Consider the following 27,989-nt stretch of genomic DNA (forward strand, 5'->3'; position numbering starts at 1 on the left):
TTAAAGAACTTTGATTCATGCGTATGAGGCTTTGAAAATAGAAATTGTGTTCTTTAATGTACCCAGCCCCCATCATAGTGTCTGGCCCTTCTCGCCATTGCTGGGTGGTATTTCATATACATGTTTCTCCAGCATCAAGAGGAGTTCCCAGGATGAACAGACTCCCTTTTTTATTTGTCAGTCATAATAATTGAGGCTCTGAATACAGTAGTTTGAAAAAAGTCTAGTTTATTGCACTCTCTCAAAGCACAACAAAAATAAAAGAAAATCAAAAGTACTGAAATAAAGGAAAGTAAGGAGGTTAAAAGTGTTACCTGGGTTCAGGTTTAATCAAATTACACAAAAAAGTCCCATCAATTTCAACACCAATTAATATTAATGAACAAAGCAAAGTACAGTATTATGCGGTGTACAAACAGCTAGCAAGCTCGAGCCATTACCAAGACGACTTTTTAAAAGTGTAATAAAAAAAGTGTCAGTATTAAATAACACGGTTGTCTCTGAGCATCTGGTCCTTGACAGGGAGTGGGGAAGATGTCTTGTCCCTCTTCTGAACTGGCTGACTTGGGAGCTGCCACAAGATACTTTTAAACTGAATTTCCACTTGCCAAGGGATTCTCAAAACACCCTGCCATGTTTGTATAAAACAAACTGGGTAACTTCAGAAGCTGAATCCATTAGAGTGCAGTGCCAGGCAGACTAAAAAAGGAAACTCTGTGGCAGTCTCCATATACAGATGAGAAAGAAATCAAAACAGATCAGCTGTCAAAGGGAAACAAACCTGACCTCTGCCCAAATCACCCCAGATTTAAAAATCAGACAGAACCAAGTCAATAATACACATGCTATATTTAAAAAAAAGTGAACCAAGTTAGTTCTCTCTCTACAGTCAGATTTACATTTAAACCTTTCACTCTGTCTATTCCAAACCAAGCACAGAACGTGCAAGAGCTATTTTGAAAGAGAGCAGAGGTTAAAAGGAAACGTCTTTCTATGCATTGACTCCTAGGTTCTCAATCCTGAATTTTCTCTCCACTTTTTCCTCATCTCCTCCTGAAGCTGGCTCATTTACAGCACTGGTTAGCAGCTGTTTAAACATTCTGATGATGTATGAGTTTAGAATGAACACAAAAAATATTCTTCCGCTTACATCAGTGAACTCAAGTTCTTTTAATCTACAATTCTAGTCTTTAAAAATGAGGTATCCTTTAGAGAACATTTAGAATATAAAGAAAAATAAACAGCACTGATAAATTTATTCAGCACATTGCCCAGTTCATTAAACACCTCCGCTGCAACATTTAAGACACTTCAAAATTTAGCTAATGTAGCTAAAAATCACAATATTGTTAAGCACCTCCCCACAATATCACAAACTTTTTATGGGAGATAGAATTAATTCTATCAATTGCCATATTTTTTAAACTGTCTGAATTTGGTACTTTAAAAAATAAGTCCAGGCCATAAAGCACTGGCTACAGGCACAAATACAGTGCATCAAGTACCAAGAAAGCTGCCTCACACAATCCTGCCAATGTACCAGAAACCTGATCCACAACTTTGCTGCTAATCCAGACCTGGGCCTCAGGGAGCAGTCAGTCAGTTTCTTGATGGTATGAGGGGTGGACAAATATCCACCTGAGATTAGGGTAATTTCAAACTTCTCATCTGTGAATGAAACCAGTTATTGAACCCAAATGTCCAGAGATGGAAGGTCAGTGAAGCAATGGAGATTTTGAAATGAAAATGGTCCAAACAATATTCATTTTGATACACGTGCTGTAGAATACGTTTTTAGTCCCTATTGGGATCATCTTAAATTCGTATGACACGACAGACAGACGGCATTTCTCTAACTGGAGTTTCAAGTACAGGAAGAAATTGAGAAATATCGAATGTTTCTGCTATTGAGAAATATTTAATGCAACAGAAAGCCTTCTCAAAAGAAGTACATATATATTAGTGTGCATGCTATTGTAAAATATTCACTTTCACTGCTAATAAGGTTAACAGAGTTAAATTTCCAAATGAGCTGCTAGGGTAATACAATTGAACAATTTCAGTATGCCACACTTACTGTCTCCCAAGAAATACTGGAACAAACATATGAATGCACAGTTTGGGGGTTATTTGACAGGTCAGTTTTTTAGTAAAAAAAAAAAAGTGCTAATATTGCATTTTAAATACAAGTGGCTTTAAACCCCAACATTTTCTTTGCATGTTACTGGAAATACAAGCATTGCTCTCTCGTTATTCCACTGCCTCACATGCTTGAGTGCCTTCATATCACTTCCCATTCATCTTCAAAATCATCAGGGTGAAGCAAAACAGAAGTGTCACTACTTTTTTGCAAGCCATGAGAGTGACTGAATGTTTTCGTGAGGCGCTGAAGAAGGTATCCTGAAGAACCAATCGCCCACAGTTCATCTAGAGGTGTCACTGCCAAGCAAAAGTTATCCAGATTTTAATTAAAGCAGTATGTTCCAGTTGCAAACACTGAAAAGCAGCTTATATTTCACTAAATTTTTCTAACTGGACCGAGGTAAGAATTTGGGGGGGGGGAGGGGGGAAGGAAGAGAAGAGGGAATTATAAAAGCTAAATTGATTAAATAGTCATGGTCAAATAACAAAAACAGCAGCACTTAAAATAGTATTTATCTTTACTAATAATCAATTTGAGCACCATCAGGTAGAACACACAATAGCTATCATAAGATCAGTCAGTGAAGGTTTCCGCTCATCATGCAGAACTGACTTGCCTGTTAAACAAGACACACTCCCTGGAATCTTCTTCCAGTAGTCTCCTGCTGGGTTTTTGTCAGTAATGCCATAGCGACGTGCTACATCTCCATTTGGACAGCACGCCCAAACAGTTCTTGTACTGATAGCCAGCTGACATGCCTGCAACCCTAAATGGAAACATATGAAGGAAATAATAACTAAATGCTTTCTTATTAAACTGTATGTAACATAGTTTCATATAAATAAAGCAGGTGAGATGGAGGTATTTTTATGTAATTCTGTAAATGTCCCATGGGAGACATCTCTAGCTTTAAAGGTACCAAGGCTGTCAAGTTTTCCACATTTCTTTCTTGACTGTCCCTTTGACTTTAAGATGGTTGCTCAAGCATGAGGGCAGAATTTAGACTTAAGATGGACATGACAACTTCCTCGTTATGATGGAAGTGGGAATAATCTTACATTTATTTAACACCCTTTAGCCAAACTGAGCTCAAAGGACTGTGCAGACTAACTATGTGGATGTATATAATTTCCTCCTTCCCTGTACAAGAGTGGATTTCCCCCCTCCCCGCCCCCGCCCTCCTCCTGACAGAAATGCAGTCATTTCTGGAGTGGAATTTGGGAACTTTTTAGATACACACAGCAACACTACTCAGCCATTTAGGACAAAGGTCAGGAAGAATACTGTATCCACCTTCAACCAAACTTTTTGGCAGGCAGATGGAATTTGTCCAGGACAAGGGGATTAATACATGTAGATTTGAAAAATGAGATTAAGTTTTTAATAATCACATGGGGGCAGGACCCTGTTTTTTTTTTTTTTAAATCACATTCAAAGACAGAACTTCCAGGTGCACAGCAGGCCCAGACACCTTGCAGAGCATTGCTTTAGTACCAAGTCAGAGGGAAGAGTGCACCACCAGCACCACTGATTGCAACAACTTGGAAATGGTGTGGTGCAGCCTGTTCTACAATGGAAACACTTCCAGAATCTGAAATTTCTCATCAAGGGGCACTGTGACGTTGTGCAGTCTATATGGTTTTATAAAAACTTGATAATAAGTCAATATAATGTAACAGATAGTTTTAGAGAAAATATGGTAATAAGTGAATGTAAGTAACTGGGGTATGCCTCATGCAAAAGGTCTCTTGTAAGGTATCATTACAAAGCTTATAATCTACTGAGTATGATCATCTGATTTGTATAAATGTACCACTCTTGTATCTAAAACTAGAAATATAAAATGTAACTCTGAGGGCCTATTGTAATTGTGTAAAGTGTGGACCATTAATGATGGTTTGGAATCTTGATGACTCCCATTGTCTGCAGATGGCTGTATTTACCTGTGAGTCTTCCTGTATATGTGTGTGCTGGCAAGTGAGTAATGAAGTCTTGCAGTGACATGTGATCATGTCACCTGAACTGGAATCCATCTTTAACCTGGTGCTTTTCCAGTGAGGGGGGGTGGAAACCCAGAGAGACAAAGAGTTCCCGCCTTATGCAAAAGATATATAAAGGGGGGAAGAGAAGAGAGAAGGGGAGAAGCCATCATGAAGAATCCCCTAGCTATCACCTGAGCTGCAACAAGAGCTGCACCAGGGAAAAGAATTGTGCCCAGGCCTGGAAGGTGTCCAGTCTGAGGAAAACTTACTGAAGCATCTCTGAGGGTGAGATTATCTGTATTCAGTTTGATTAGGCATAGATTTGCGCATTTTATTTTATTTTGCTTGGTGACTTACTTTGTTCTGTCTGTTACTACTTTGAACCACTTAAATCCTACTGTCTGTATTTAATAAAATCACTTTCTATTTAGTAATTCACTCAGAGTATGTATTAATACCTGGGGGAGCAAACAACTGTGCATATCTCTCTATCAGTGTCATAGAGGGCGAACAATTTATGAGTTTGCCCTGCATAAGCTTTATGCAGGGTAAAACGGATTTATCTGGGTTTAGACCCCATTGGGAGTTGGGCATCTGAGTGCTAAAGACAAGCACGCTACTGCAAGCTGTTTTCAGGTAAACTTGCAGCTTTGGGACAAGTGATTCAGACCCTGGGTCTGTGTCTGGAGCCAGACGGGAGTGTCTGGCTCAGCAAGACAGGGTGCTGGAGTCCTGAGCTGGCAGGGAAAACAGAAGCAGGGGTAGTCTTTGCACATCGGGTGGCAGCTCCCAAGGGGGTTTCTGTGATCCAACCCGTCACAGTGGCGTAGTCGGCAGGATGCACTTACAACTTTTAGTGAAAGTGAGACCATATTTAAGAGACACGTACTCAAGTCAAGATAAGGATTATCTGGTAACCAAATCAGTCTTGTTAATCACAACAATCTAGCATGCTTGGCATTGGAACAGCTCACTAACAAAAAGAGAATTAAAGTGTTTCAGGGATTGAATGTGTGAGAGGAAGCACATAGGAATATTATCATTATTTTTACCTGGTACATGTTCCCAGTCAGTGCCTACTGGCATTTCTTCTGTAATTCCTATTCGTACATGGACATTCCATTTGCTATCAATTGCCCATAGCATCTGATCATTTGGACTTGAATGAATACTGACCAAGTTTATTCCCACTGGCTAGAAATAAAAACAGTACTTAAACTCTCAGCCAGTACAACATTTAAAACAGGACAATTCACTCTCTTACAGATATCTGCTATGGAAGTAATAAAACATGTCAGACTACAGACAAAAAAAACCCAAAAACCCAAACCCTGACAGTTTTCCAAATACAGACCACACTGCATAGTTACCATGTAAAATGTAATGTTTCCTTTATGTTAACGCATTAAGATTGCAAAAAAGGAAATAATCTGGGCCGGCATAAATTGATGCTACTTTGTTTTCAAAATCTAATTGTTTTATTAATTAAAAATGCATATTTTAATTTGCAACATCCAAGTTCAGTAATTGCAAACCTAAATTTTATTGTTCCAATGTTCATATAAGCAAATCAGTCAGCGTTGCAACTGGGATAGGGCGAGATTAAAAATGATTTGTAAATTCAGTAGAAACCTTCCTATGCAGAGCAACAGATGCACCAATTCATTATTTTCTTACTGCCTTCTCAAATTCTCCCAGCATATTTAGATCTTGACCGGTATTGACAAAAAACACACTGGACATTTTTAAAAAGAGTCCAACTGTCTCAGATTTGGGACCATTTGGTGACTTGCCTCCACTGCGCCCACCCTCACTATTAGTGAGGGGGTCTAGCTTTGCTGGTTATGTCTACACGGCGAGCGAGGGGTGTGATTTGACACATACTCACGCTAGCTTTCATTGAGCTAGCACAAGTATAAATAGCAGAAGAGGTGCAGGATGAGCCATGCCAAGTACAAACTCACCAGTTTCAGGCAGGTATGTACTTGGCTACCGTGCTACTGCACTTACACGACTATTTATACTTGAGATAGCAGAAGTATGCATACACAAGCAGAGGAATTACACCCCTAGCTCGTAGTCTAGACATAGCTGCAGATACATCTTCTGAGGTCTGGATCACCCACATTTTCACTAGAATATCTGAAATCTTAGTTTCCTGGGAGCCCAAGTGAAACATTTCCCTCACTCTATTCCCAGGCATCAGTCCTTATTCAGTGAAGACTCCCACTGAACTCTGGGGAGCTTTAAATGAGCAGGGGGGAAACTTCTCTGCCCTTCAAAACCAAATGTTTCTGACCAGAATGTTTGTTGTGTATCATGTAAGGGGTTGTTTTGTAGCAAGGTAAGAGTCTGGAAGCTTAACAAATGCAAATATAATCTGAAAAAAACTGCATAGCGGAGCAAAAACAGTGCTTCCCTCTAAATGAGCTTTAGGAGGGCTCCATTGAACACGACAGATACAGCTTTAAAAAGGTCAACATCTTACAAGGAAATGAGGTATTTACTATGATGTATTGACAATCATTTGTAAGCACCTAGAGTCTAATACGGTAATAAGTAATAACCAACAAGGATTTGTCAAGAACAAATACTTTGACAACAACCTTATTTCCTTCTTTGACAGGTTTACTGGCCTAGCGGATGGGGGAAAAGATGTAGATGCGATATAACTTGATTTTAGTAAGCCTTTTGGCCCAGTCTCATGTGACAGTCCCATCAGAAAATGAGGCAAATGTGGTCTACATTATATTATTATGAAGTGGGTGCACAACTGGTTGAAAGACCATCATACTCGGAGTATTATATATATCAATGGTTTGCTGTCAAACTGGGAGGACGTATCACTTGGGATTCTGCAGGAGTCTGTCCTGGATCCAATACTAGTCAATATTTTAATTAATTACTTGGATAAAGGAATGGAGAGTGTGCTTATAAAATTTGTGAATGATACCAAGATGGGAGGAGTTGTAAGCACTTTGGAGGACAGGATTAGAATTCAAAATAACCTTAACAAGTAAGAGAATTGGCCATCAACATGATGAAATTCAGTAAGTACTACATGTAGGAAGGGGGGGGGGGAAATGAAATCAAGTGCACAACCACCAAATGGGGAATAACTGGCTAGGCAGTAGTACTACTGAAAATAATCTGGGGGGTTGTAGTGGGTCATAAATTGAATATGAGTAAACATGATGCAGTTGCAAAAAAAGGCCAATATTCTGGAGTGTATTAACAGGAGTATCATATGTAAGACACAGGAGATAATTATCCCACTCCACTCAGCACTGGCGAAACTGAAATACTGTGTCCAGTTCTAGGCACCACAGTTTAAGAAAGATGTTGCCAAATTGGAGAGAGTCCAGAGGAGAGCAACAAAAATGATAAAAGGTTTAGAAAACTTGACCTACAAGTAAAGATTAAAAAAAAACTGGGCATGTTTAGTTTTGAGAAAATATGACTCGGTGGGGGGGGGGGGGAGAACAAAACACCTGATAGTCCTTAACATATTTGAAGATTGTTGTTATAAAGATCAATTGCTCTCAATGTCTACTGAAGGTAGGACAAGTAGCATTATCCGCTTTATCCAAAGCAAGGGTGATTTAGAAAGGTCAGATATTAGGGAAAAAAGACTAACTATAAAGGGAGTTAAGCTCTGAAATAGATTTCCACAGAAGGTGTAGAATCCCCATCACTGGAGGTTTTTAAGAACAGGTTAAACTATGTCCATCCCTGAAAGATACAAGCATTTTTGACCCTGCCTCAACACAGGGAGCTGGACTACACGACCTTCCAAGGGTCCAGCCCAGTGCTTCTATGTTCTCACATATGTGCTGGGCTGCATTGTCAATGTGAGATACACACAGTTGCAAGCATCTCTGCAGGTACCTAATTTAGGAGCATGCACATACATGCACAAATCTACACATAGCCCTGTACCAAACTGAGCTTGTGCACATGCGGACTTGCCTGTTTTGCATTTAACTTTAAAATTCTGGCCCAATGTCTGTCTGGCTCTCTCTCTCACCCCCCACTTTTTTCCTTTTCAGGTTGCCTTCATAGCGCTCTCTAAACCAGCTATACTTTTTATCCCTATAAAGACTGTTTCAAGATGCCTACTATAATATCTGCTTTTTGTGAAATGCTTTTCATGTAGGCCAAAAGGCCAGGGAAGATCAGGCCTAAACAAAAGCATACTCTTTCTCCACTATCTGGGAACTTGGCCTTTGCAATCTTTTATCTCCTAGGAGATATACCAGGAGAGGCAGCAGGTAGGTCTCATGCAACATTTCACCTACCAAACAAATTCTGTGGCATTTCAGGAACTTAAATCAAGCTTTTTTCACTGTAGGTGACTCATCAGGGGGGGACATACCATCAACTTTACCATGACATTTTTCAGACCTACATGCTATATGCTCTTAAATGCCCTTTAATCTATGCAGAGAAGAACACTAAACACACCTTCTTATCCAGTCATCTGTGTTTTTTTTAATATATATTTCTAGAAGACTTTGTATACTTTATACTTATGCTACACTGTGAGCCACGCTCCCAGGGTACCTTGCTGTAAAGCCAATATGCTAATAGGTAAACAACCTCTGGTCTGTGTATCTGTAGAATCTGTCAGAGAAGATGTACATTGTGTTGAAGCTTGCCAGATATGATAAGTGTAATACGTATAGCTCGCAGAGTGTACTAAGGAAGAAAATGGATGATTTTGTTGACACTTGACCAACATGCCCCTCTACCAACCTATGTCAGTGCAGAATATCTCCAATTTTGCTGACTTTTGGTAAACTATGTTCAAAAGAAGATAAGAAACTGGTAAGAACTGATGCATAAGTCTTGGCTAATGTTTCATCAATCAAACAATTCCTGTATAAATATAAATAGGCTTGAACTCCTACTTTTCAAAAGAGGGTAAAGTATGGCTTCTTTTCATGCTGTGCTGTTCTAGGTTTGACTAATAAAGCTGAATGAGCCTGGATTATTTGACATCTCATCAGTAATCTAAATCAAACCCTATCAGTTAATTTTACCAATTTCATCCCTGGTGGAAATCTGAGTGCATAGGTATGCACTTGGAGAGAGGAGTGTCTGCCCTCATAAGAACTTATCTTTCATACCTCCTATTACAGACCTGAAACACATGCTACATAATTGGGTTTTCCACAAAGTTAGTTACATAACTGAACTCCCAAGTAACTCCTTACCATGGACTTTAAGAGAACCATTTAGAGAGTCGTAATGGAGATGTAGACATTCTAGCACATCTTGTTAAACTTTCCATTGTGTTTAAGTGCAACAGAAAAAAAAAAATCACAGACAAAAACATTATAAAAACCATGGCACTAACATGGCATTTGCCAGCCATCACTGAGTTTGTGTTGCATCCTTTTGCCCATTCTATCTATTTAGGCAGTAAGCTCTTTGACACACCATTATGTTTGTGTAGTGTACTGCACAATGGGACCCTGATCTCTGTTGCAAACTCTAGGCAGTATTGTAATACAAATACATATCCCACAACCTGTCTCATACTTTGTGAACATGGGAGGGAAATTAATTTCCTAACTATAAGACTAGTCAACCCTCCATGGGGATTGAGGGGGTGGGGGGGGGGTGGAAGGGGAAAAAAAGCCACACACCTTTCCCCATTTCTTTCCCTCCCCTCCTCTTCCACCTTTCCTTTTTTTTTTTCTTTTCCAATATTGTCTTCTTCTTCCCATGGCTAGTATCAATCTTTTTCTGCCTCCATTCCTTTCCTTTCCAATATTTTATTGATATATTTACAATTTTTAAGCCAACAGCCCAAGCCCTGCCCATTTCTCCTGATTACCCAAATTTTTGATTATCTGATCCGGTTCCGGTCCCAATTAGATCAGATAATCGGGGTTCTACTGTATATGTTTTTATTTTTTCACAAAATGTAAAAACTAAAAGATTCTCTTTAAAAATGCGAATTCTGCATTTTTCCATGGCAAATGGATTTCTCGGATCCCTGATAAAGGTAACTAGATAGTGGTGCAAGACTAGATGGTGTTCTTTTCCCATTACTACTAAGAAAAGTATCAGTGGCGGTATATAAATCAGCTTATGTTTCAAAGAGCAAAAACCTTGTAATTTTCCACTGAAACTATCAGAGACAATTCTCCCTAATGTTTGCTCAATTTCTATTTGCATTAATGGGATTTATACACACTTACTGATTGTGAAAAATGCCATATTTGTAACTCGTACAATGGTTTGGTATTTTTAAAAGTAGCATACAAGTCTCCGAACCTTCCTGATCAACAGCTGACATGCCAAAAACTTATTTATAAGCTTTTATGTGGTGCTCATCACTACAGTCTCCAAGTCCCTCACAAACACTAATTAATTTAGCCTTATCACCTCTGTCAGGTACGGGAATATTGTCATTTTACAGATGGGGGCAACTGAGTCAAAGAGAAATTAATTTATTTCCCAAGATTGCAAAGGAAGTCTGTCTCTGAGCCAGGATCAAAACCCAGATTCACCTGGCTCCCAATCTCGTGCCTTAACCACACCATCACTATGTCTTTACCTATTAGGACAGCGGTCCTCCCACCCATCTCAAATATGGAGACTAAAACAGACTGTGTGGTTTTCAACATTTAATCCAATGTACCTATAAACAATGAATATTTGGTTTTCTGTCTTTGACTACAAAATCATTTTTTGAAAGTAAGTTTCTGTTCTGCTAGCATCTAAGTGCTTGGGAAAAATCAGTGCTGATTAAGCAGTTTATAAATATAAATACGTCAACTTCCAAACATCAGTTGTGAAATGACATCAAGAAATGACAAGATATAAAATAGATACAACAGAAATGTTTTTCATTAGCTCAGTAGTTCTACTTAAGTTACCAGTTATCTCAGTAAACAAACTGCTGAATTTTCAGGCTTGTTTGATTAATTCTATCAGTTTAAGTCTTTTTCTTGGCTCCTCTCTTGTGTCAGGGGAAGTGAAGGCAGAAAAAAGTTCAGAACTCTACACACAGATGTGGAGAAGATTCCATCTGTTAGACCCTGCTACCCTTGAGGTTCTGCATTACAGCTCTACTCAATCAGGTTCAGGAGGACCGACCAGGACTCTCCACAGTCTGGCAAAGCCAATCATCTTTAAGACACATGCGTTGCTACTCAGTGGCGGAAGGCTCTCCACGACTTCTGGGGATTAATCTAGAAGTCTCTTCAGCGCTTATAGCCTAGGCTGGAATCAATCTCAAATCAGACACAGGTGTTCCACATTACCAGTAGTTTGGTCTTTTTCTGTGCTATTTCTGTTACCCAGAAGTCTCCTACTGAGTAATGTCTATAATAAGTTTCCAAAATAAAGGAGATAAATTAAGGAGAAACATACATGGCAGAGCTAACCATGTGTGTATAATCCTTTCAAATAAAATTCTGCAGTGGCTAAGCACTTTTGGTATTGAAAAAAGGAGGGAAGTGTGAGATACACAATATAGGAAGTCTGTCAAACTTTTTGCATTCAGGTTTTTTTAGCAGCAGATTGGACAAGAAGTATGTCGAATTTAATGCTTAGTTGTTATTTGCAGAAGAGGATCAAGTCAGATACACAATAGCAGGAAAATATGAAGATTTGTTCTTGGAACCCACCTGTTTTTCCTATTAGAAAGAGCAGCATTATCAGTAATGCCAGAGAACAGTCAAAGCAACATTAATTCTATTTACTGAAAAGCTAGAGCAATCACTTATTTCCGCAGTATGGCTTGAAATCAGAGTGTTAGCCAATGTACATATGTATTACTATCACATCAATATGTATTACACACACAATATGAATATTGTATGTATAAATATTGGGCAGTTATGCCAACTGAACTGTATTATTTTTCTCACAATGCTGTTCATTCTTGCTCCCTGGTATCTCTATAATACCTTGGAACAGGACAACTCATAATTTGGCCTAAGTGGATAGGAAACAGTCAAAAGCAAAATATATCAACATCCTGCCCCCATACAAGCAGGGGAGGTACCTTCATGACCAGTATCTAGAATGCTAGTATCCACAACAAAGATTAGAAATGTACAGAACAACAAGTTAAGAAACTGGTAAAATCCAGTGGGTTGGATCTCAGGCGACATATACAGTACAGTGCTTTCTAACTTGTAAACAACGATCCTATAGAAACAAGTATCAGAGGGGTAGCCGTGTTAGTCTGGATCTGTAAAAAGCAACAGAGGGTCCTGTGGCACCTTTAAGACTAACAGAAGTATTGGGAGCATAAGCATGTGTCTGACGAAGTGGGTATTCACCCACGAAAGCTTATGCTCCAATACTTCTGTTAGTCTTAAAGGTGCCACAGGACTCTCTGTTGCTTCCTATAGAAACAAGTGGCTTTGGGGGCATATCTTTGAAATACACCTTCTGTGTAAGGTGAACATGCTGAGAGATAAGAATTGCTTCCTGGAAGGACAGTATGTATATCTCCTTTTCATAATGTACTGTTTTACCTTTAGACAATACATTTGGCTAAGTTTGGTTATTTGGTCAAACATTTTTCATAATGAACCACAAGAGTAGTAATACGTGTAGCCAATTTGACAACAGTCTGAATCTTCCTTCCATCTTCTGCTCCTAACTCGTAAATGTACCAGATTTCTAGAATTTTTTGGCACCTAAGCTTTAAGAACTCCATATTATGTTAAACAAACATATTGGAAGGAGGATGGGCCAATCCTCTTGACCTCTCCTACACCCATTTCAAACTTCAAGCTCCAAAATATATTTCTTTCACAAATATTTTAAGGTACAACATACGAGACCAAAAAAAAAAATTGGGTGTAGTCAGCCCAAACCCAATTAATTGTACTCAAGCTGATCATACCTAAGTCCACGATTTTGGCATGAACATTACAAATTGTGAATTTAAATGAAGTCAGTGAAATCTTGGAAAAGACTGGAGGTGGGGGGAGACTTGGACAGCAAACCCATCCCATACTCATGCTGCAGTGGCAGCTTGCATTCTGAGAGGCTGATCCCAGCTTTCCACATCTGCCCCTCTGTAGATTGAGATAGAGGGGCAGACCAGCCAAATCTGAGTGGCACCCAGACAGGAGCCACCATTGTAGGGTGAGTGCAGGATGGGCTCTCCAACACCCACCCCCACTCCAGCCATTTCCAAGATTTAACAGGCTTTATTTGGGCCACTGAGAAATATATTTTCCTTGAGGAAATCCCTGAAGAAGCACATGACTAATCTGCAAAAAGAACAAAAGCTACATGGCTCCTGCCAGGAAGGCTAGTGCTTGCTCTCCAATCCCTGCCCACCCACCCACCCCTCCGTGCCTTTTCATTTTTTCCCCTGCACTTCTGCTGTGCAATTTACAAAAAAAAAAAAAAAAAAAAAAAAAAAAAAACCACACCCCCCAAAAAAACCTCTCCAGCGAATCAAAGATCTACAACCTATCCTGAAAGATGATCCCTCACTCTCACAGATCTTGGGAGACAGACAGTCCTCGCTTACAGACAGCCCCTCAACCTGAAGCAAATATTCATGAGCAACCACACACAATACAACAAAAACGCTAACCCAGGAACCTATCCTTGCAACAAAGACCGATGCCAACTCTGTCCACATATTTATTCAAATGACACCATCATAGGACCTAATCATATTAGCCACGCCATCAGGGGCTTGTTCACCTGCACATCTACCAATGTGATATTTGCCATCATGTGCCAGCAATGCCCCTCTGCCATGTACATTGGCCAAACCGGACAGTCTCTACGCAAAAGAATAAATGGACACAAATCTGACATCAGGAATCATAACATTCAAAAACCAGTAGGAGAACACTTTAACCTGTCTGATCACTCAGTAACAGACTTAAAGGCAGCAATTTTGCAACAGAAAAGCTTCAGAAACAGACTCCAATGAGAAACTCCTGAGCTTGAATTAATATGCAAACTAGATACCATTAACTTGGGTTTGACGAGAGACTGGGAGTGGCTGGGTTATTACAAATATTGAATCTATTGCCCCATGTTAAGTATCCTCACACCTTCTTGTCAACAATCTAAAATGGGCCATCTTGATTATCACTACAAAAGTTTTTTTTCTCCTGCTGATAATAGCTCATCTTAATTAATTAGCCTCTTAGAGTTGATATGGCTACTTCCACCTTTCATGGTGTGTGTGTGTGTGTATTTATTTCTTACTAGATGTTCCATTCTATGCATCTGATGAAGTGGGCTGTAGCCCACGAAAGCTTATGCTCAAATAAATTTGTTAGTCTCTAAGGTGCCACAAGTACTCCTGTTCTTTTTGCGGATACAGACTAACATGGCTGCTACTCTGAAACCGGTGCCAAAATTGTCGTCTTCCTGCTCAACTAATCCAAAAGTTCTCGCTAAAGAATATTCAGTACAATATATTTCTCAAACTCTTTCCTTACAAGATATCCCATCAGGACTAACTAACATGCTTTAAAAACTGTCCAACCACACATCCATGCTTTTGGCTTGCTTATTTTCTATATGCTTAAGATAACAAGTGGGGCAAAGCTAGAAAAAAAAAAATTAAAGCCAAGCAAATTAATATAAGTGACAACGAAGACAATTTTCAAACTATTTCTACTGTGTATATGCACTGGCACTGCCAGCCACCCACACCAAACAGAACACAGCGTGGGGTAGTATAATGCTTTTATGGGCGTAGCTTCATTACTCACAAAGGTGAGAGTTATACAAGTCATCCTAAAGGATTGCTAATAGAGTCCTTATACCATCACATCTCCTCATGTATTTTGTGTATGTTAATATTTTTACAGAAAAGCCACTATGAATATTTTAGAGAGAGTTTTAAAATATTTTGCTGGTATTATATTTGAATCCTTTCACTTCCAGATCACCTTAATGCTTGAGCGAAATAGGAGTGCTAAATGCAGATATATGGTTGCAATAGAAATACTATTTGGATATGAAGTTGGTTTATTTAGTTTTAGTACTAGACTATCAAGGATCAACTTTCCAAAAGGTAGGAGTACTTTGGCATGCAAACATGCATGTGTATTTTTGCATGCAGACCTACAGTGGCACAATTACTAAAACTGCACGCCCAATTTGGGCCCTAAATACCTAAAAATTTATTTGCATGCCCAAATACCAGATTTGCACCTACAGTTACAGTAATTGCACTTGAAAATAAAGGGATTGCAATACACAAACTAGTTCATATGTGGACCTCAGTCCTCAGCATTTAAAACTTCTGAACCTCAATAAGATCACCTCCATAGTTTTGGAAAGTATAGGATGCCTCATTGAAGAAAGGAGGGGATTTCCCAGAGAAGCAAGCACTCTAGATTCTAGTCTCAGCTCTGTTCTATGCTGTATGTGGTAATGGTCATTATCAAAGCAGTTTTTAAAAGTGTTAATCCATGTTATTTAAACATTCTTAAGAAGTTTGTGCTGCCAATGCCACAATGGAGACGGTAAACAGAACCCTGCTGATTTTACAAGCCAACACCGTAGTTTCTCACTCTCCAAACTCACCAAAATAAATACAAGTGACCTTGCGAAGCCATTTATAGAGACAGAGCAAAACGAGATATTCCATTAAAATCACAGATTAGGGTTAGGGTCTTCTTTAAACAGCCATTGATCCAGAACTGAATATAGCTCTGAATACAAGACCAGCATAATTTCCATACTTGCTTTAACCTGATTCACATTTGAGAGGACAACCAGGAGAAGCCTTGGAGAGGGTTTTTGTTTTGTTTTAATTATTTTTTTAATCTCAGCTGCTTGAAACAGCTCACGTTTGAGCACAAGTCCAAGTGGAGAAGCTGAGGCACCCCTCAGGTGCACACTCTTGTTTAACTTTAAGCACATGAATAGCTCCATTGGTTTCAGCAGGACTGCTCATAAGCTTAAAGTGACAGTTATAGGTGTCTTTATAGTATTAGGGATGTAGGGTATGTCTACACTGCAAAAAACCTCACGGAAGCAAGTCTCTGAGTCTGTCAATTGAGACCAATATGGCTACAACTCCACCGCACACAAGAAATTCTACTGTAATGCACAGGCACAGCAGGGCAGGGATAAGGTTTGTGTGCTGAACTTCCTGACTTTGGTGCAAGAAGAAGAAAAAAAACTTAATATGACTAAAGGCTGAGATTTTAAAGATTAACTGTGACGTTGTGCAGTCTATATGGTTTTATAAAAATATGATAAGTGAATATAATGTAACTGGGATATGCTTCATGCAAAAGGTCTCTTGTAAGGTATCATTACAAAGCTTATAATCTACTGAGTGTGGTCATCCTATTGGTATAAATGTACCACTCTTGTATCTAAAACTAGAAATATAAAATATAACTGAGGGCCTATTGTAATTATGCAAAGTGTGGGCCATTAATGGTGGTTTGGAATCTTGATGACTCCCATTAACCAGGACCATTGTCTGCAGATGGCTGTGTTTTACCTGTGAGTCTTCCTGTATGTGTGTGTGCTGGCAAGTGGGTAATGAAGTCTTGCAGTGACATGTGATCATGTCACCTGAACTGGAATCCATCTTTAACCTGGTGCTTTTCCAGTGAGGGGGGGTGGAAACCCAGAGGGACAAAGGGTTCCCACCTTATGCAAAAGATACATAAAGGGGTGGAACAGAACAAAGGGAGTGAGAGGCGCCATAATGAAGAATGCCCTAGCTACCACCTGAGCTGGAACAAGAGCTGTACCAGGGGAAAGAATTGTGCCCAGGCCTGAAAGGGGTCCAGTCTGAGGAAAAAAACTTACTGAAGTATCTCTGAGGGTGAGATTACTTGTATTCAGTTTGATTAGACATAAATTTGCGCATTTTATTTTATTTTGCTTGGTGACCTACTTTCTGTCTGTTACTACTTGGAACCACTTAAATCCTACTTTCTGTATTTAATAAAATGACTTTCTTTATTAAATTAACTCAGAGTATGTATTAATACCTGGGGGAGCAAACAACTGTGCATCTCTCTCTATCAGTGTTATAGAGAGCGAACAATTGATGAGTTTAGCCTGCATAAGCTTTATACAGGGTAAAACGGATTTATTTGGATTTAGACCCCATTGGGAGTTGGGCATCTGAGTGCTAAAGACAAGCACACTTCTGTGAGCTGTTTTCAGGTAAACCTGAAGCTTTGGGGCAAGTAATTCAGATCCTGGGTCTTTGTTGGAGCAGACCCGAGTGTCTGGCTCGGCAAGACAGGGTGCTGGAGTCGTGAGCTGGCAGGGAAAACAGGAACAGAGGTAGTCTTGGCACATCAGGTGGCAGCTCCCAAGGGGGTTTCTGTGATCCAACCCATCACATTAACATTGTGAAAAAAATTCCAGTGTAAAAAAAAAAAAAAAAGTAGCATGTGTTTCTTTAAAGATCCACCACTCAAGTACTGTTGGACAGGTTTTCTTCAAACTTCCCCCCCACACACACAAAAGACACCCACCAACCAACCCATTTCCCCTTAAGTGAACAGTAAAATTTTCGAAGTTACCCTTTGAATGAAAAAGTTATAAACCTTTGAAAACAGAATCTTATAGTAAACCTGCTCTCTCTCTCTCTCAACCACAGTTAAATGCATATAAAGACAGCTGAACAGCTATAGTAAGTATTAACAATGTGTTCCACCTAGAACAGTCATTATGCCCGATCTGGCCATTGCAAAATACAGAAAGTTGGTGAGTAAAAAATAAATCTTGATTAATCTTTCCTAACAAAAACAATGAACCAGGAATATCTTCACACGAAGACAAGAATCTGTGTCCATTATTACTAGTCCAATCTGAAAACTACAAGCAAATGTTGCTCAAAAGATACTCTTGTTCTACATACTTTGTCCCTTTGAAGGTCTCACACTTCAGTACTGATTAGATCCAGTCCTTCTTGGCCTTTAAAATCAGATGAGCTTAAGCCTACTCTGAAAAGAGCAGCACTGACTCTCTCAAGCATCCAGAAACTGGTGCTTTAATTACAATTTTTTGTGAATTAATTTATGGTGGGATGAATCATTTTATCTCTAAATCTCGCATGAAAAGCCCGTATCCAGCAAGTATTCCATCACACACCTAACTTTAAGTATGTGAGTAGTTCCACTCAAGTCAAGGCATATATTTAAGTACCTTGTTCTAAACATTTTATAGAAAGCTGTGCCAGAGACAAGTTAGAAGTTGAAGATTCTTTTCAGTTACTTAATCCTGTAAAGAGAATGGTTAAGGAATTTTTTTTTAAATAGCAAGGCATAGATTTATCTGATTAAAATAATTCACAGAATATATTGGTGAAAATATGTCAACAAATGAATGCACAGGTGCATTTCAAGAGCCCTGATTTGATTTGAAGTAACAAGCAAATGGATATTTGAAGGAGGAATGGTGTCTCCTCCCCCCCCCCCAACACACACTCCCAACCTTCATTTTTTTTTAAAGATATTTATTAAAAATTACTATATTGAACAAGCGTGTTAATTTCAAGGTAAACACTTGCTTTTTGGGCAAATAGCCTAACGAGAAGAAAGTGAAAATATCAGTTTAAGATGAATGTTTTTAAAAGTAACACACAGAAAAACATCACCATGCACTGCAGTAATCTAGTCCCAGAGTCTTTAGGGTGTGGTGAAAACATTTTTGGTACCGATAAGAGTAGCTATCAAACACGTGACAGGCTGCACGCATACTTCCTGCACCATGATGGCAGCAATATCTGAAAACAAAAAATACTGGAAGGCTAGAATTCTTAGCAAAAGCAGCTTAGAGTATGTTAATATTGGCTTTCTTGACTGGTAGGAAGAGGAAAATTCTCTCTCTGACTGGATAATGGAATCAGTTTGAAACTGATACTTTCAACAGTTTTTATTAAAAGTGTTGAAAGAGTGAGCGTGTGTATGTGCGTGCACGTGTATATGAATGATTGCCTGCTAATTAAAATACTTCAACTACAAAGATGGTTTCTAACAGAATAAAACGCTGCTATTAAGGAAAAGCAAATACTTGAAACGAGACATTATGGAATTCTACATCAGCTGAATAAGCCACTTTAGTGGGAGCCTTGATAAGCTGTATTTAACCAATTTCATTTATCTATAACATGCACTGACTAAAACACTCATGTGAAGTATTGCCAAGTCACTGTTTGCCTTTCCCCCCCTCCCAATTGAAAAAGACAGTTCTCTAGGAAAATCTTCTCCCCCATCATTGCCTTGAATAGGTCCCACATGGCTAAAGAGGGCTGGCACTGGTTCTGCTGAAACTTTCAAAAACTTTGAACAGCCTTACCGGGTCAGACCAATGGTTCATCTAGCCCAGTACCCTGTCTTCCAACAGTGGCCAGTGCCAGATACTTCAGAGGGAATGAACAGAACAGGGCAATTATTGGGTGATCCAGGACTGGGAATGGCTGAGCCATTACAAACATTGAATCTATCTCCCCTTGTAAGTATTCTCACACTTCTTATTAAAGTGTCTGTACTGGGCTAGCTTGATTATCACTTCAAAAGTTTTTTTCTCTTACTTAATTGGCCTCTCATAGTTGGTAAGACAACTCCCACCAGTTCATGCTCTGTGTGTGTGTGTGTGTGTGTGTGTGTGTGTGTGTGTGTGTGTGTGTGTGTGTATATATTATATATATAAAAAAAAGAGAGAGAGAGAGAGAGAGAGAGAGAGAGATATCCTCAATATATGTCTCACTCTATATGCATCCGAAGAAGTGGGCTGTAGTCCACTAAAGCTTATACTCTAATAAATTTGTTAGTCTCTAAGGTGCCACAAGTACTCCTGTTCTTTTTGCGGATACAGACTAACACGGCTGCTACTCTGAAACCTGTTTACCGTAATGTTTCTTCTAAGCCAGTTTTAAGGATTGGTTATGATACACAATGAAATGTGAATGGGTCATAGATTTGTGAAGAAAATTATCTTAGCATTCTAACTGTGCTAAAATGGGTAAGTTTTCTGCTGGTGATAAAGTCAAGTTGAAAGATCAGACAAAAGTACATACCGTATTTTCCGGCGTATAAGACGACCTTGTAACCCAGGAAAATCTTCTCAAAAGTCGGGGGTCGTCTTATACGCCAGGTGTCGTCTTATAGGGCGGGTGCTGAAACTTCCGAGCCGGACTGGAGAATCTGCGGTCACCGCATATGGTGGGGGGAGCTCAAAAACGGCTGCGGCCGCATGAAAGCAGCAAGGGTGGAGCAAGCTGCAGGCGTCCGGGACACCCGGGGTATGGAAAAAAGAGAGAGAGCGGCGCTGTGCCCAGAAAAACACGCCTCTTTCACCCGTCTGGCCCGCCCTTGTATCCTATTACCATACCTCCTCCTCTGCCTCTCAGATCTTGCTCCTGAGGACTGCAGTGAAGCGGCGCAGGCGCGCATGTGCGAGATCTGAGAGGCAGAGAAGGAGGTAATAGGATACAAGGGCGGGCCAGACGGGTGAAAGAGGCGTGTTTGCGCTACCGCTCTGATAGTCTTGGAGACAGGGAGGGCTGGGCAGGCAGGCAGGGAGAGCTGACCAATCCAAGCAGGCTTTGTATACAACAACCAGCCAATCGCCGGTAAGGTACATCGCTTGCCGTGATTGGCTGGTTGTTGTATACTGGGTACCACATACAGTACAGCACCAGTATCTGTACCTGTTCATACAGTATAGCACCAGTACATACAGTACAGTATACAAATGTCCAACAGTCAAAACCCCATCATGGCTCCACCAGCAAGAAGAAAGAAATATGAAGCCAGTTTCAAACTTAAAGTTGTAAACTTTGCCATGGAACATAATAACTGCGCTGCTGCAAGACAATATGGAGTAACAGAAAAGATGGTTCAGGACTGGAAAGCAAATGAAAAAGTATTAAAGAGTATGCCACGGGGTAAGTGTGAATTAAGAAGAGGCACCCCACATTGGCCAGAACTCGAAAAACATGTAGCAGACATGGTGAATGAGCATCGCCAAAACGGTTATGTAGTGACACGAAATAAAATACGTTTGTTTGCACTTCAGTGGGCCAAATCTAACCCAGATCACAGCAACAGATTTAAGGCCACTGTATCCTGGTGTACTAGATTCATGGAAAGGCATAATATGGTACTGAGGCAAAAGACGAAAATTGCCCAAAAATTACCTGCAGATCTTGATAGCAAAGTAAATAGTTTCCATCGATACGTAATACAACAGCGCACTAAACATGGCTATGCGTTAAGTAGTATTGGAAATATGGATGAAACTCCAATGAATTTTGATATGGCTGGAAATAAAACTGTCCATCAAAAAGGTGAAAAAACAATTTTAATTAAAACAGGACATGAGAAGTCCAGTTTTACAGTGGTACTAGGATGCACAGCTGATGGCGCTAAACTGAGACCAATGATTATTTTTAAAAGAAAAACAATGCCGAAACTCAAGTTCCCTGTTGGTTGTTTTGTACATGTGAATGAAAAAGGCTGGATGGATGAAGAAGGGGTAAAGCTATGGCTTGATAATGTATGGAGCAGACGACCAGGTGGACTTATTCAAAAATGTAGTCTACTGGTGTGGGATATGTTCAGGGCTCATTTAACTCCCAGCACCAAGCAAAGGCTTGCAAGACTAAACACAGATGCGGCAGTTATTCCTGCAGGATTGACATCGTTGGTACAGCCACTGGATGTGTGCCTAAACAAGCCATTTAAAGATCGCATTCGAGAACAGTGGAACGAATGGATGGTTAGCGGCGAAAAGTCATTCACAAAAGGAGGAAACATGCATGCTCCACAGTTGGATGTTTTGTGCAAGTTTGTCCTAAAAGCCTGGAATGATATTGATGCAGAAACAGTAATCAAGTCTTTCAAGAAGTGTGGCATATCAAATTCATTAGATGGTATGGAGGACGACTACTTGTGGCAAGATGAAGAGGAAGCCGAAGCTGAGACCACACCATCTGATACGGAATTCGATCCATACGATGACTGCCTTACAAATGTATCACAAGATGTCATTGATGTACTTATATCAGATGATGAACAGGAGGATTTTGAAGGCTTTTAAAGGGAAACTGTCACGCCAGCAAAACCTGTAAAAATACCGTAGCTTGCAGTTATGATGGGCGTTGCTAACTCGCCAGGGACTTGCCCGGCACTTGCTCTCTCTCTATTGTTTGTTATCTTCCTCCTATCATCATCAGTTCCAGTTTGGTTGACAGCTTAGAAAACAAACAGCATGGCAGCTCCCATGGGTTTATTGTCTTATCCTTCCTTTCAGCTTTAGAGTGAATTAGGAAAAGTTTAATCCACTTGCACTGTTTTATGTTTACATGTTTGATGACAAACAGCCTTATGTTTATAAGTGACAGTTTTCCTGCTAAGTACCTGCATGTCATAAGCATTTGAATTAAAATTACCATATTGAAATCAAATCTGATGTTTTTTTAATTTTTATTTGGTGTGTGTTGGAAGAGAGGTAGTCTTATACGGCGAGTATATCCCAAACTCTATATTTTAACTGGAAAAGTTGGGGGTCGTCTTATACGCCCAGTCGTCTTATACGCCGGAAAATACGGTAGATTTATTGTTTGTTCTCCTGTGTGCTTACAAGCCCTAATCATGGACCAGGATCCCATTGTGCTAGGTATAGTACAAATAGAACAAAATGCATGTGCCTGCCCCAAGGAGCTTATGATTGTCAGAAGTAGACTGCTTAGAGGAAATGTAGAAAAGTCTTCAGGATTCACTAACGCAGACTACAAGAAGCAACAAAGAGTCCTTGTGGCACCTTATAGACTAACAGATGTATTGGAGCATAAGCTTTCGTGGGTGAATCCCACTTTGTCAGACGCGAAGTGGGATTCACCCACGAAAGCTTATGCTCCAATACATCTGTTAGTCTATAAGGTGCCACAAGGACTCTTTGTTGCTTTTTACAGATCCAGACTAACACGGCTACCCCTCTGATATCAGACAAGAGATCATTTACAGCCAATTACATGAACTTCAGCAGTATTCATCTGCTAATTAAAGAAAGCGGATGGCAGTTGCACAAAATGGTCAAATAGTAGCCATCTAATTAGGTAAATCCTTTCCCTTCAACGCTAGCCAGAGATTAAATGAAAAACTTGGTTTAAACATGGTAACTTCATTCCACCTTCTCTCCACAATGTCTTTGTTATAAAGCAGAGTAGAGATTAGTAGGTGAATTGTTTTTCTCTGTTTATTTTTGTAATTCTGCATCTACTTTATTATTTCTTTAGACTGGGTGTCTTGGAAGCACTAAATTTATATTTATATTTCATAAACATTCTATAACACTGTATAGCTGGACACATGATATAGTGTAGCATTATCTTTGTATTGCATATAAGCAATAAAATGAAAAGCTTTCTGTATTTGCCATAGTCAAATCATACCACGAAAAGAGGTTTTTGACCAGTCTAGTCAACGGCCTTGTATAGCAGCTCCCTTAGGGCAAAGGTATCATTGACAGCTTTAAACATGTTTTGTAACTTTTAGAAGTGTAGAAACTACAAAATGGAACAGACAGAAGTCTAGAAAACCACTGTTCAAGATTTTCCAGCACTTAATCTAGTCTTCTTGCTGATCACAATTCTAAGGTGTTGGATAAGACAGGAAAGAATGAAACAACATGTGATATAGTAGATCTTTTACATGAAGTGGCAGAGCAATCATCGTCCAGACTGTGGAGAAGAAGATGGAGAGATGAAGAGAACAGGAATGCCTACATATCCGTTTTAGATTAGCTAATCAGATTCACCTTTCTTAAAAGCAGAGGTGCAGTTTAATTGTTAGCTGATTTTATTTTGATTAAAGTCTTCTCAAAACTGCATTGTTTCTGAATATAGCCCATGAAACTGTTTGAATATGGATATATGAGGAAAGCTATGATAGCACAGCTTCTGAGCACTGACATTGTTAAAGCAGAGCCTGTAGTTTATGGGCACTTCATGAATCCTAAACTCTGGAATATAGAAGATCATATTTTTTACATTCATGTGAGATTGAATTTTAAAACTAATTACATACATTCTATATTTTCAGAGAGCTTCTGTACCCCAAGCAGCTGAAATGCAGTTTTGCCCTTTGATTTTCTTCTTTAAACAGAAAATATGATTGAACTATTGGTAAATATTTCTGACAATACTCTTGCTGCTATGAATATATAGTGATGCAGTATAAACTCTGTGTCAAGTCAATTAAGGGACAAATATCAACTAAGGAGCAGCTAACAGTAAACTAGGTATTATTCCCTGAAGGGCTCACTAATCAGTCATTGATTTGTTACATTTGCTGGTCAAATGTTACATTACCATTTGAAAGTTTATGTATTTTCTTATTTTGCATTCAGTCTTCACATGTGCATGAATAATTGCCCTTTTAATACTCTTGTAATGACTTGATCTAATGCCCTGGAGTTGCCTCAGGATTATTATGTAACCAATGAGTTTTCATTTTCACTGCAAGAAAGTTTGAATTTTTTGCCTTTTGATATTGACTTATTAAATTTGCAATGCTGAAATTTGGCAAGAGGACACGAAAGAACTACATTGCTCTGGGTATAAGAAAGTTATCAGCTGGAAACACTGCATCTTATGGGAAGATGCTGTCACCCAGATGCTTTGGGAACTGTAGCAAATAACTCGACGTTCAGCCTTATCCAGTTGGTAAAAGCTAACTGATTGTCAGAGGTTACTTTAATTTGATATTTTTGCTGCTGGAAAGCTGAAAGTAGAAAACAGGTTGGTGGGGCTTTTCAATTTTTGTTTTTATTTTAAGTAATTTTACCTATGGGAAAAGCTCAAAATTGGGTTTGGGTTTCTCCCCCCCTCACCCACCCTTTCCTACTGTGACAAAGTTCCTCCTCCATCTTGGTGGATCCTGCGCTTATTGGCGGATTTTCTTGCCTCAGAGATTCACCATGTGGGTTGGGGAACAGCCCAGAGACCAACCCCTCTGGCAGAACCCACAGTCCAGGTCAATTGGGAGGTTTGGGGGGAACCCAGGCCTGCCCTCTACTCCGGGTTCCAGCCCAGGGCCCTGTGGACTGCAGCTGTCTATAGTGCCTCCTGTAACAGCTGCATGACAGCTACAACTCCCTGGGCTACTTCCCCATGGCCTCCTCCAAACACCTTCCTTATTCTCACCACAGGACCTTCCTCCTGGTGTCTGATAACGCTTGTGCTCCTCAGTCCTCCAGCAGCACACTCTCTCACTCTCAGCTCCTTGCGCCTCTTGCTCCCAGCTCCTCACAGTCACACCACAAACTGAAGTGAGCTCCTTTTAAAACCCAGGTGCCCTGATTAGCCTGCCTTAATTGATTCTAGCAGCAGCTTCTTAATTGGCTCCAGGTGTCCTAATTAGCCTGCCTGCCTTAACTGGTTCTAGCAGTTCCTGATTACTTTAGTGCAGCCCCTGCTCTGGTCACTCAGGGAACAGAAAACTAGTCATCCAGTGACCAGTATATTTGCCCTCTACCAGACTCCTGTACCCCACTGGTCTGGGTCTGTCACACTACATAGTCAATAGGCAGAAACTATGCTTTTCATTGATTATGTCAGAATGAACCACATGCAGCAGCCATAGAAGGGCGAGTGACATAATCTACCTCCTATTGCTATAGTCATTGTTCAAAGGACAGTTGGTGGTAACTTCTTGGTCTGCCCTTCTCCTTTGCAAAACACCCTCTTCTTCAAAAGTGGCCACCTGTCTGGCTCATGTCCATCAACCCTGAGCAGTCAAGGAGCCTGAGCACTGCTGTGTTAAATGATGAGGTGCAACTGAGTACCTCATTTCTCTATTGCCTCCTCCCCCTTTACTGCTAATCCCCTGAGGGAGGCGGAACTGGCAGCTGGCTATCATGAGATAAGCAACACTAAAAGGGAATGATGTAAAAAACTATTGCAATTATACATGCTGGGATTTAACTTCATTCCATATTATGATTTTTTTAGAACACTACATTTTAAAATATTCAAGAAAGAGTCTGTAATGTTGTTAATGTGACTGGAAGACTGTGGTTCTCACAGCGAGAACTTCACATTAGCCACTTTTTGCTCAACTAGCAAATTAAAAAGAAACAACCCCAGACACCCCCCCACACACAAATTTTATAGTTCAAGCTTCCTTTTTGTCCTCTTTGCCCAAGCAAGTGTTATTTAAAACAAATGATTATACAGTAGCACTGTACTTACCTATATCTGGTAAGTATTCAAACCTTGGTTCTATTACATGCCTACAAAGCATCTTTGTTAATAAAAATGTGTCATTTTTAGTAATGATGGGAAACAAGACACTTTATGAGCTTTGCAACAGTTAAGAAAAAAATCTTTAAAAATGGAGTTACACAAATTGTGTGGGGGTATGGGGCAGGAAGAGCAGCATTTTCAGGATAAGTTACCTGTAGCAGTCTGAGATCTAGGACTTACGAAGTTTAAACCTGGCAATTGTAGCCCAACAAGCCTAACTTCAGCACTGGGCAAATTGATAGAAACTATAGTAAAGAACGGAATTATCAGACACACAGATAAACACCAACTGTTGGTGGAAGAGTCAATGTGGCTTTTATCAGAGGGGTAGCAGTGTTAGTCCGAATCTGTAAAAAGCAACAGAGGGTCCTGTGGCACCTTTGAGATTAACAGAAGTATTGGGAGCATAAGTGGGTAAGAACCTCACTTCTTCAGATGCCTAGAGGGCTTTTGTAAAGGGAAGTCACATCTCACCAACCTAAAAGAATTCTTTGACATGGTCAACAAGTGCATGGACAAGGGTGACCCAGTTAATATAGTGTACTTGGATTTTCAGAAAGCCGTGACAAGGTTCCTCACCAAAGGCAGCTTAAGGAAACTAAGTAATCAGGGGATAAGAGGGAAAGTCCTTTCATTGGCTAGTAACTGGTTAAAAGATAGGAAACAAAGGGTAGGAATAAATTATCAGTTTTCACAATGGCGAGAGGTGAACAGTAGGGTCACCCAAGGATCTCTACTGCAACCTGTGCAGCTCAACACAGTCATTAACTGTTCACTCCCTTTTCCAGGTCATTAAGTGTCAAAGTTTGCAGATGATACAAAGTTATTCAAGGTAATTCCAAAGCTGACTGTGCAGAATTACAGGGGGAATCTCACAAAATTGGGTGACTGGGCAACAAAATGAAAGATGAAATTCAGTGTTGAGAAGTTCAAAGTAATAGACACTGGAAAAAATAATTCCAACTATGTATCTAAAATGATGGGGTCTAAATGAGCTGTTACCATACAATTAAGAGATCTTGGCATCATCGTGGATAGTTCTTTCAAAACTTCAGCTCAATGCACAGCAGTAGACAAAAAGGCCAACAGACTGTTAGGAACTAATAGGAAAGGGATAGAAAAGTACGACCAAAAATATCATAATGCCACTTTATAAATCACACTTCGAAGATTGTGTCCAGTTCCAGTCTCCCCATCTCAGAAAGGATATAGTGGAACTGGAAAAGGTTCAGAGAAGGGAAACTAAGATAATCAGGGGTATGGAACGGTTTCCATATAAGGAGAGACTTAGGCTTGGTCTACACTAAACCCCCAAATCGAACTAAGGTACGCAACTTCAGCTACGTGAATAACGTAGCTGAAGTCGACATACCTTAGTTCGAACTTACCCCCGTCCAGACCCGGCAGGCAGGCTCCCCCGTCGACTCCGCGTACTCCTCGCGGCGAGCAGGATTACCGGAGTCGACGGGGAGCACTTCTGAGTTCGATTTATCGCGTCCAGACTAGACGCGATAAATCGAACCCAGAAGTTCGATTGCCTGCCGCCGAACCAGCGCGGTAAGTATAGACAAGCCCTAAAAAGATTAGGGCTCTTCAGTTTAGAGAAAAAAAAAAAAAATTA

The 27,989-nt window shown here is 39.9% G+C and overlaps 1 protein-coding gene across 5 annotated transcripts in view; it reads right to left on the reverse strand.

The window, feature by feature from the left end:
- Positions 1–211: 211 nt before the first annotated feature.
- TECPR2 (tectonin beta-propeller repeat containing 2) overlaps positions 212–27,989 on the reverse strand; it is a 72,388-nt gene continuing 44,610 nt past the window's right edge. For all 5 annotated transcript variants that reach the window (XM_034767938.1, XM_034767936.1, XM_034767934.1 and 2 more), the window contains 3 exons: positions 5,178–5,319; positions 2,760–2,909; positions 212–2,439 (listed from right to left, as the gene is read on the reverse strand). In XM_034767938.1, the coding sequence (XP_034623829.1) occupies positions 2,282–2,439; positions 2,760–2,909; positions 5,178–5,319 (450 nt within the window). In that variant the 3' untranslated portion in view covers positions 212–2,281. The remainder of the gene's footprint in view (positions 2,440–2,759; positions 2,910–5,177; positions 5,320–27,989) is intronic.

Source organism: Trachemys scripta, chromosome 4 (assembly GCF_013100865.1).
Source record: "Trachemys scripta elegans isolate TJP31775 chromosome 4, CAS_Tse_1.0, whole genome shotgun sequence".
In the NCBI taxonomy this organism is placed as follows: domain Eukaryota; kingdom Metazoa; phylum Chordata; order Testudines; family Emydidae; genus Trachemys; species Trachemys scripta.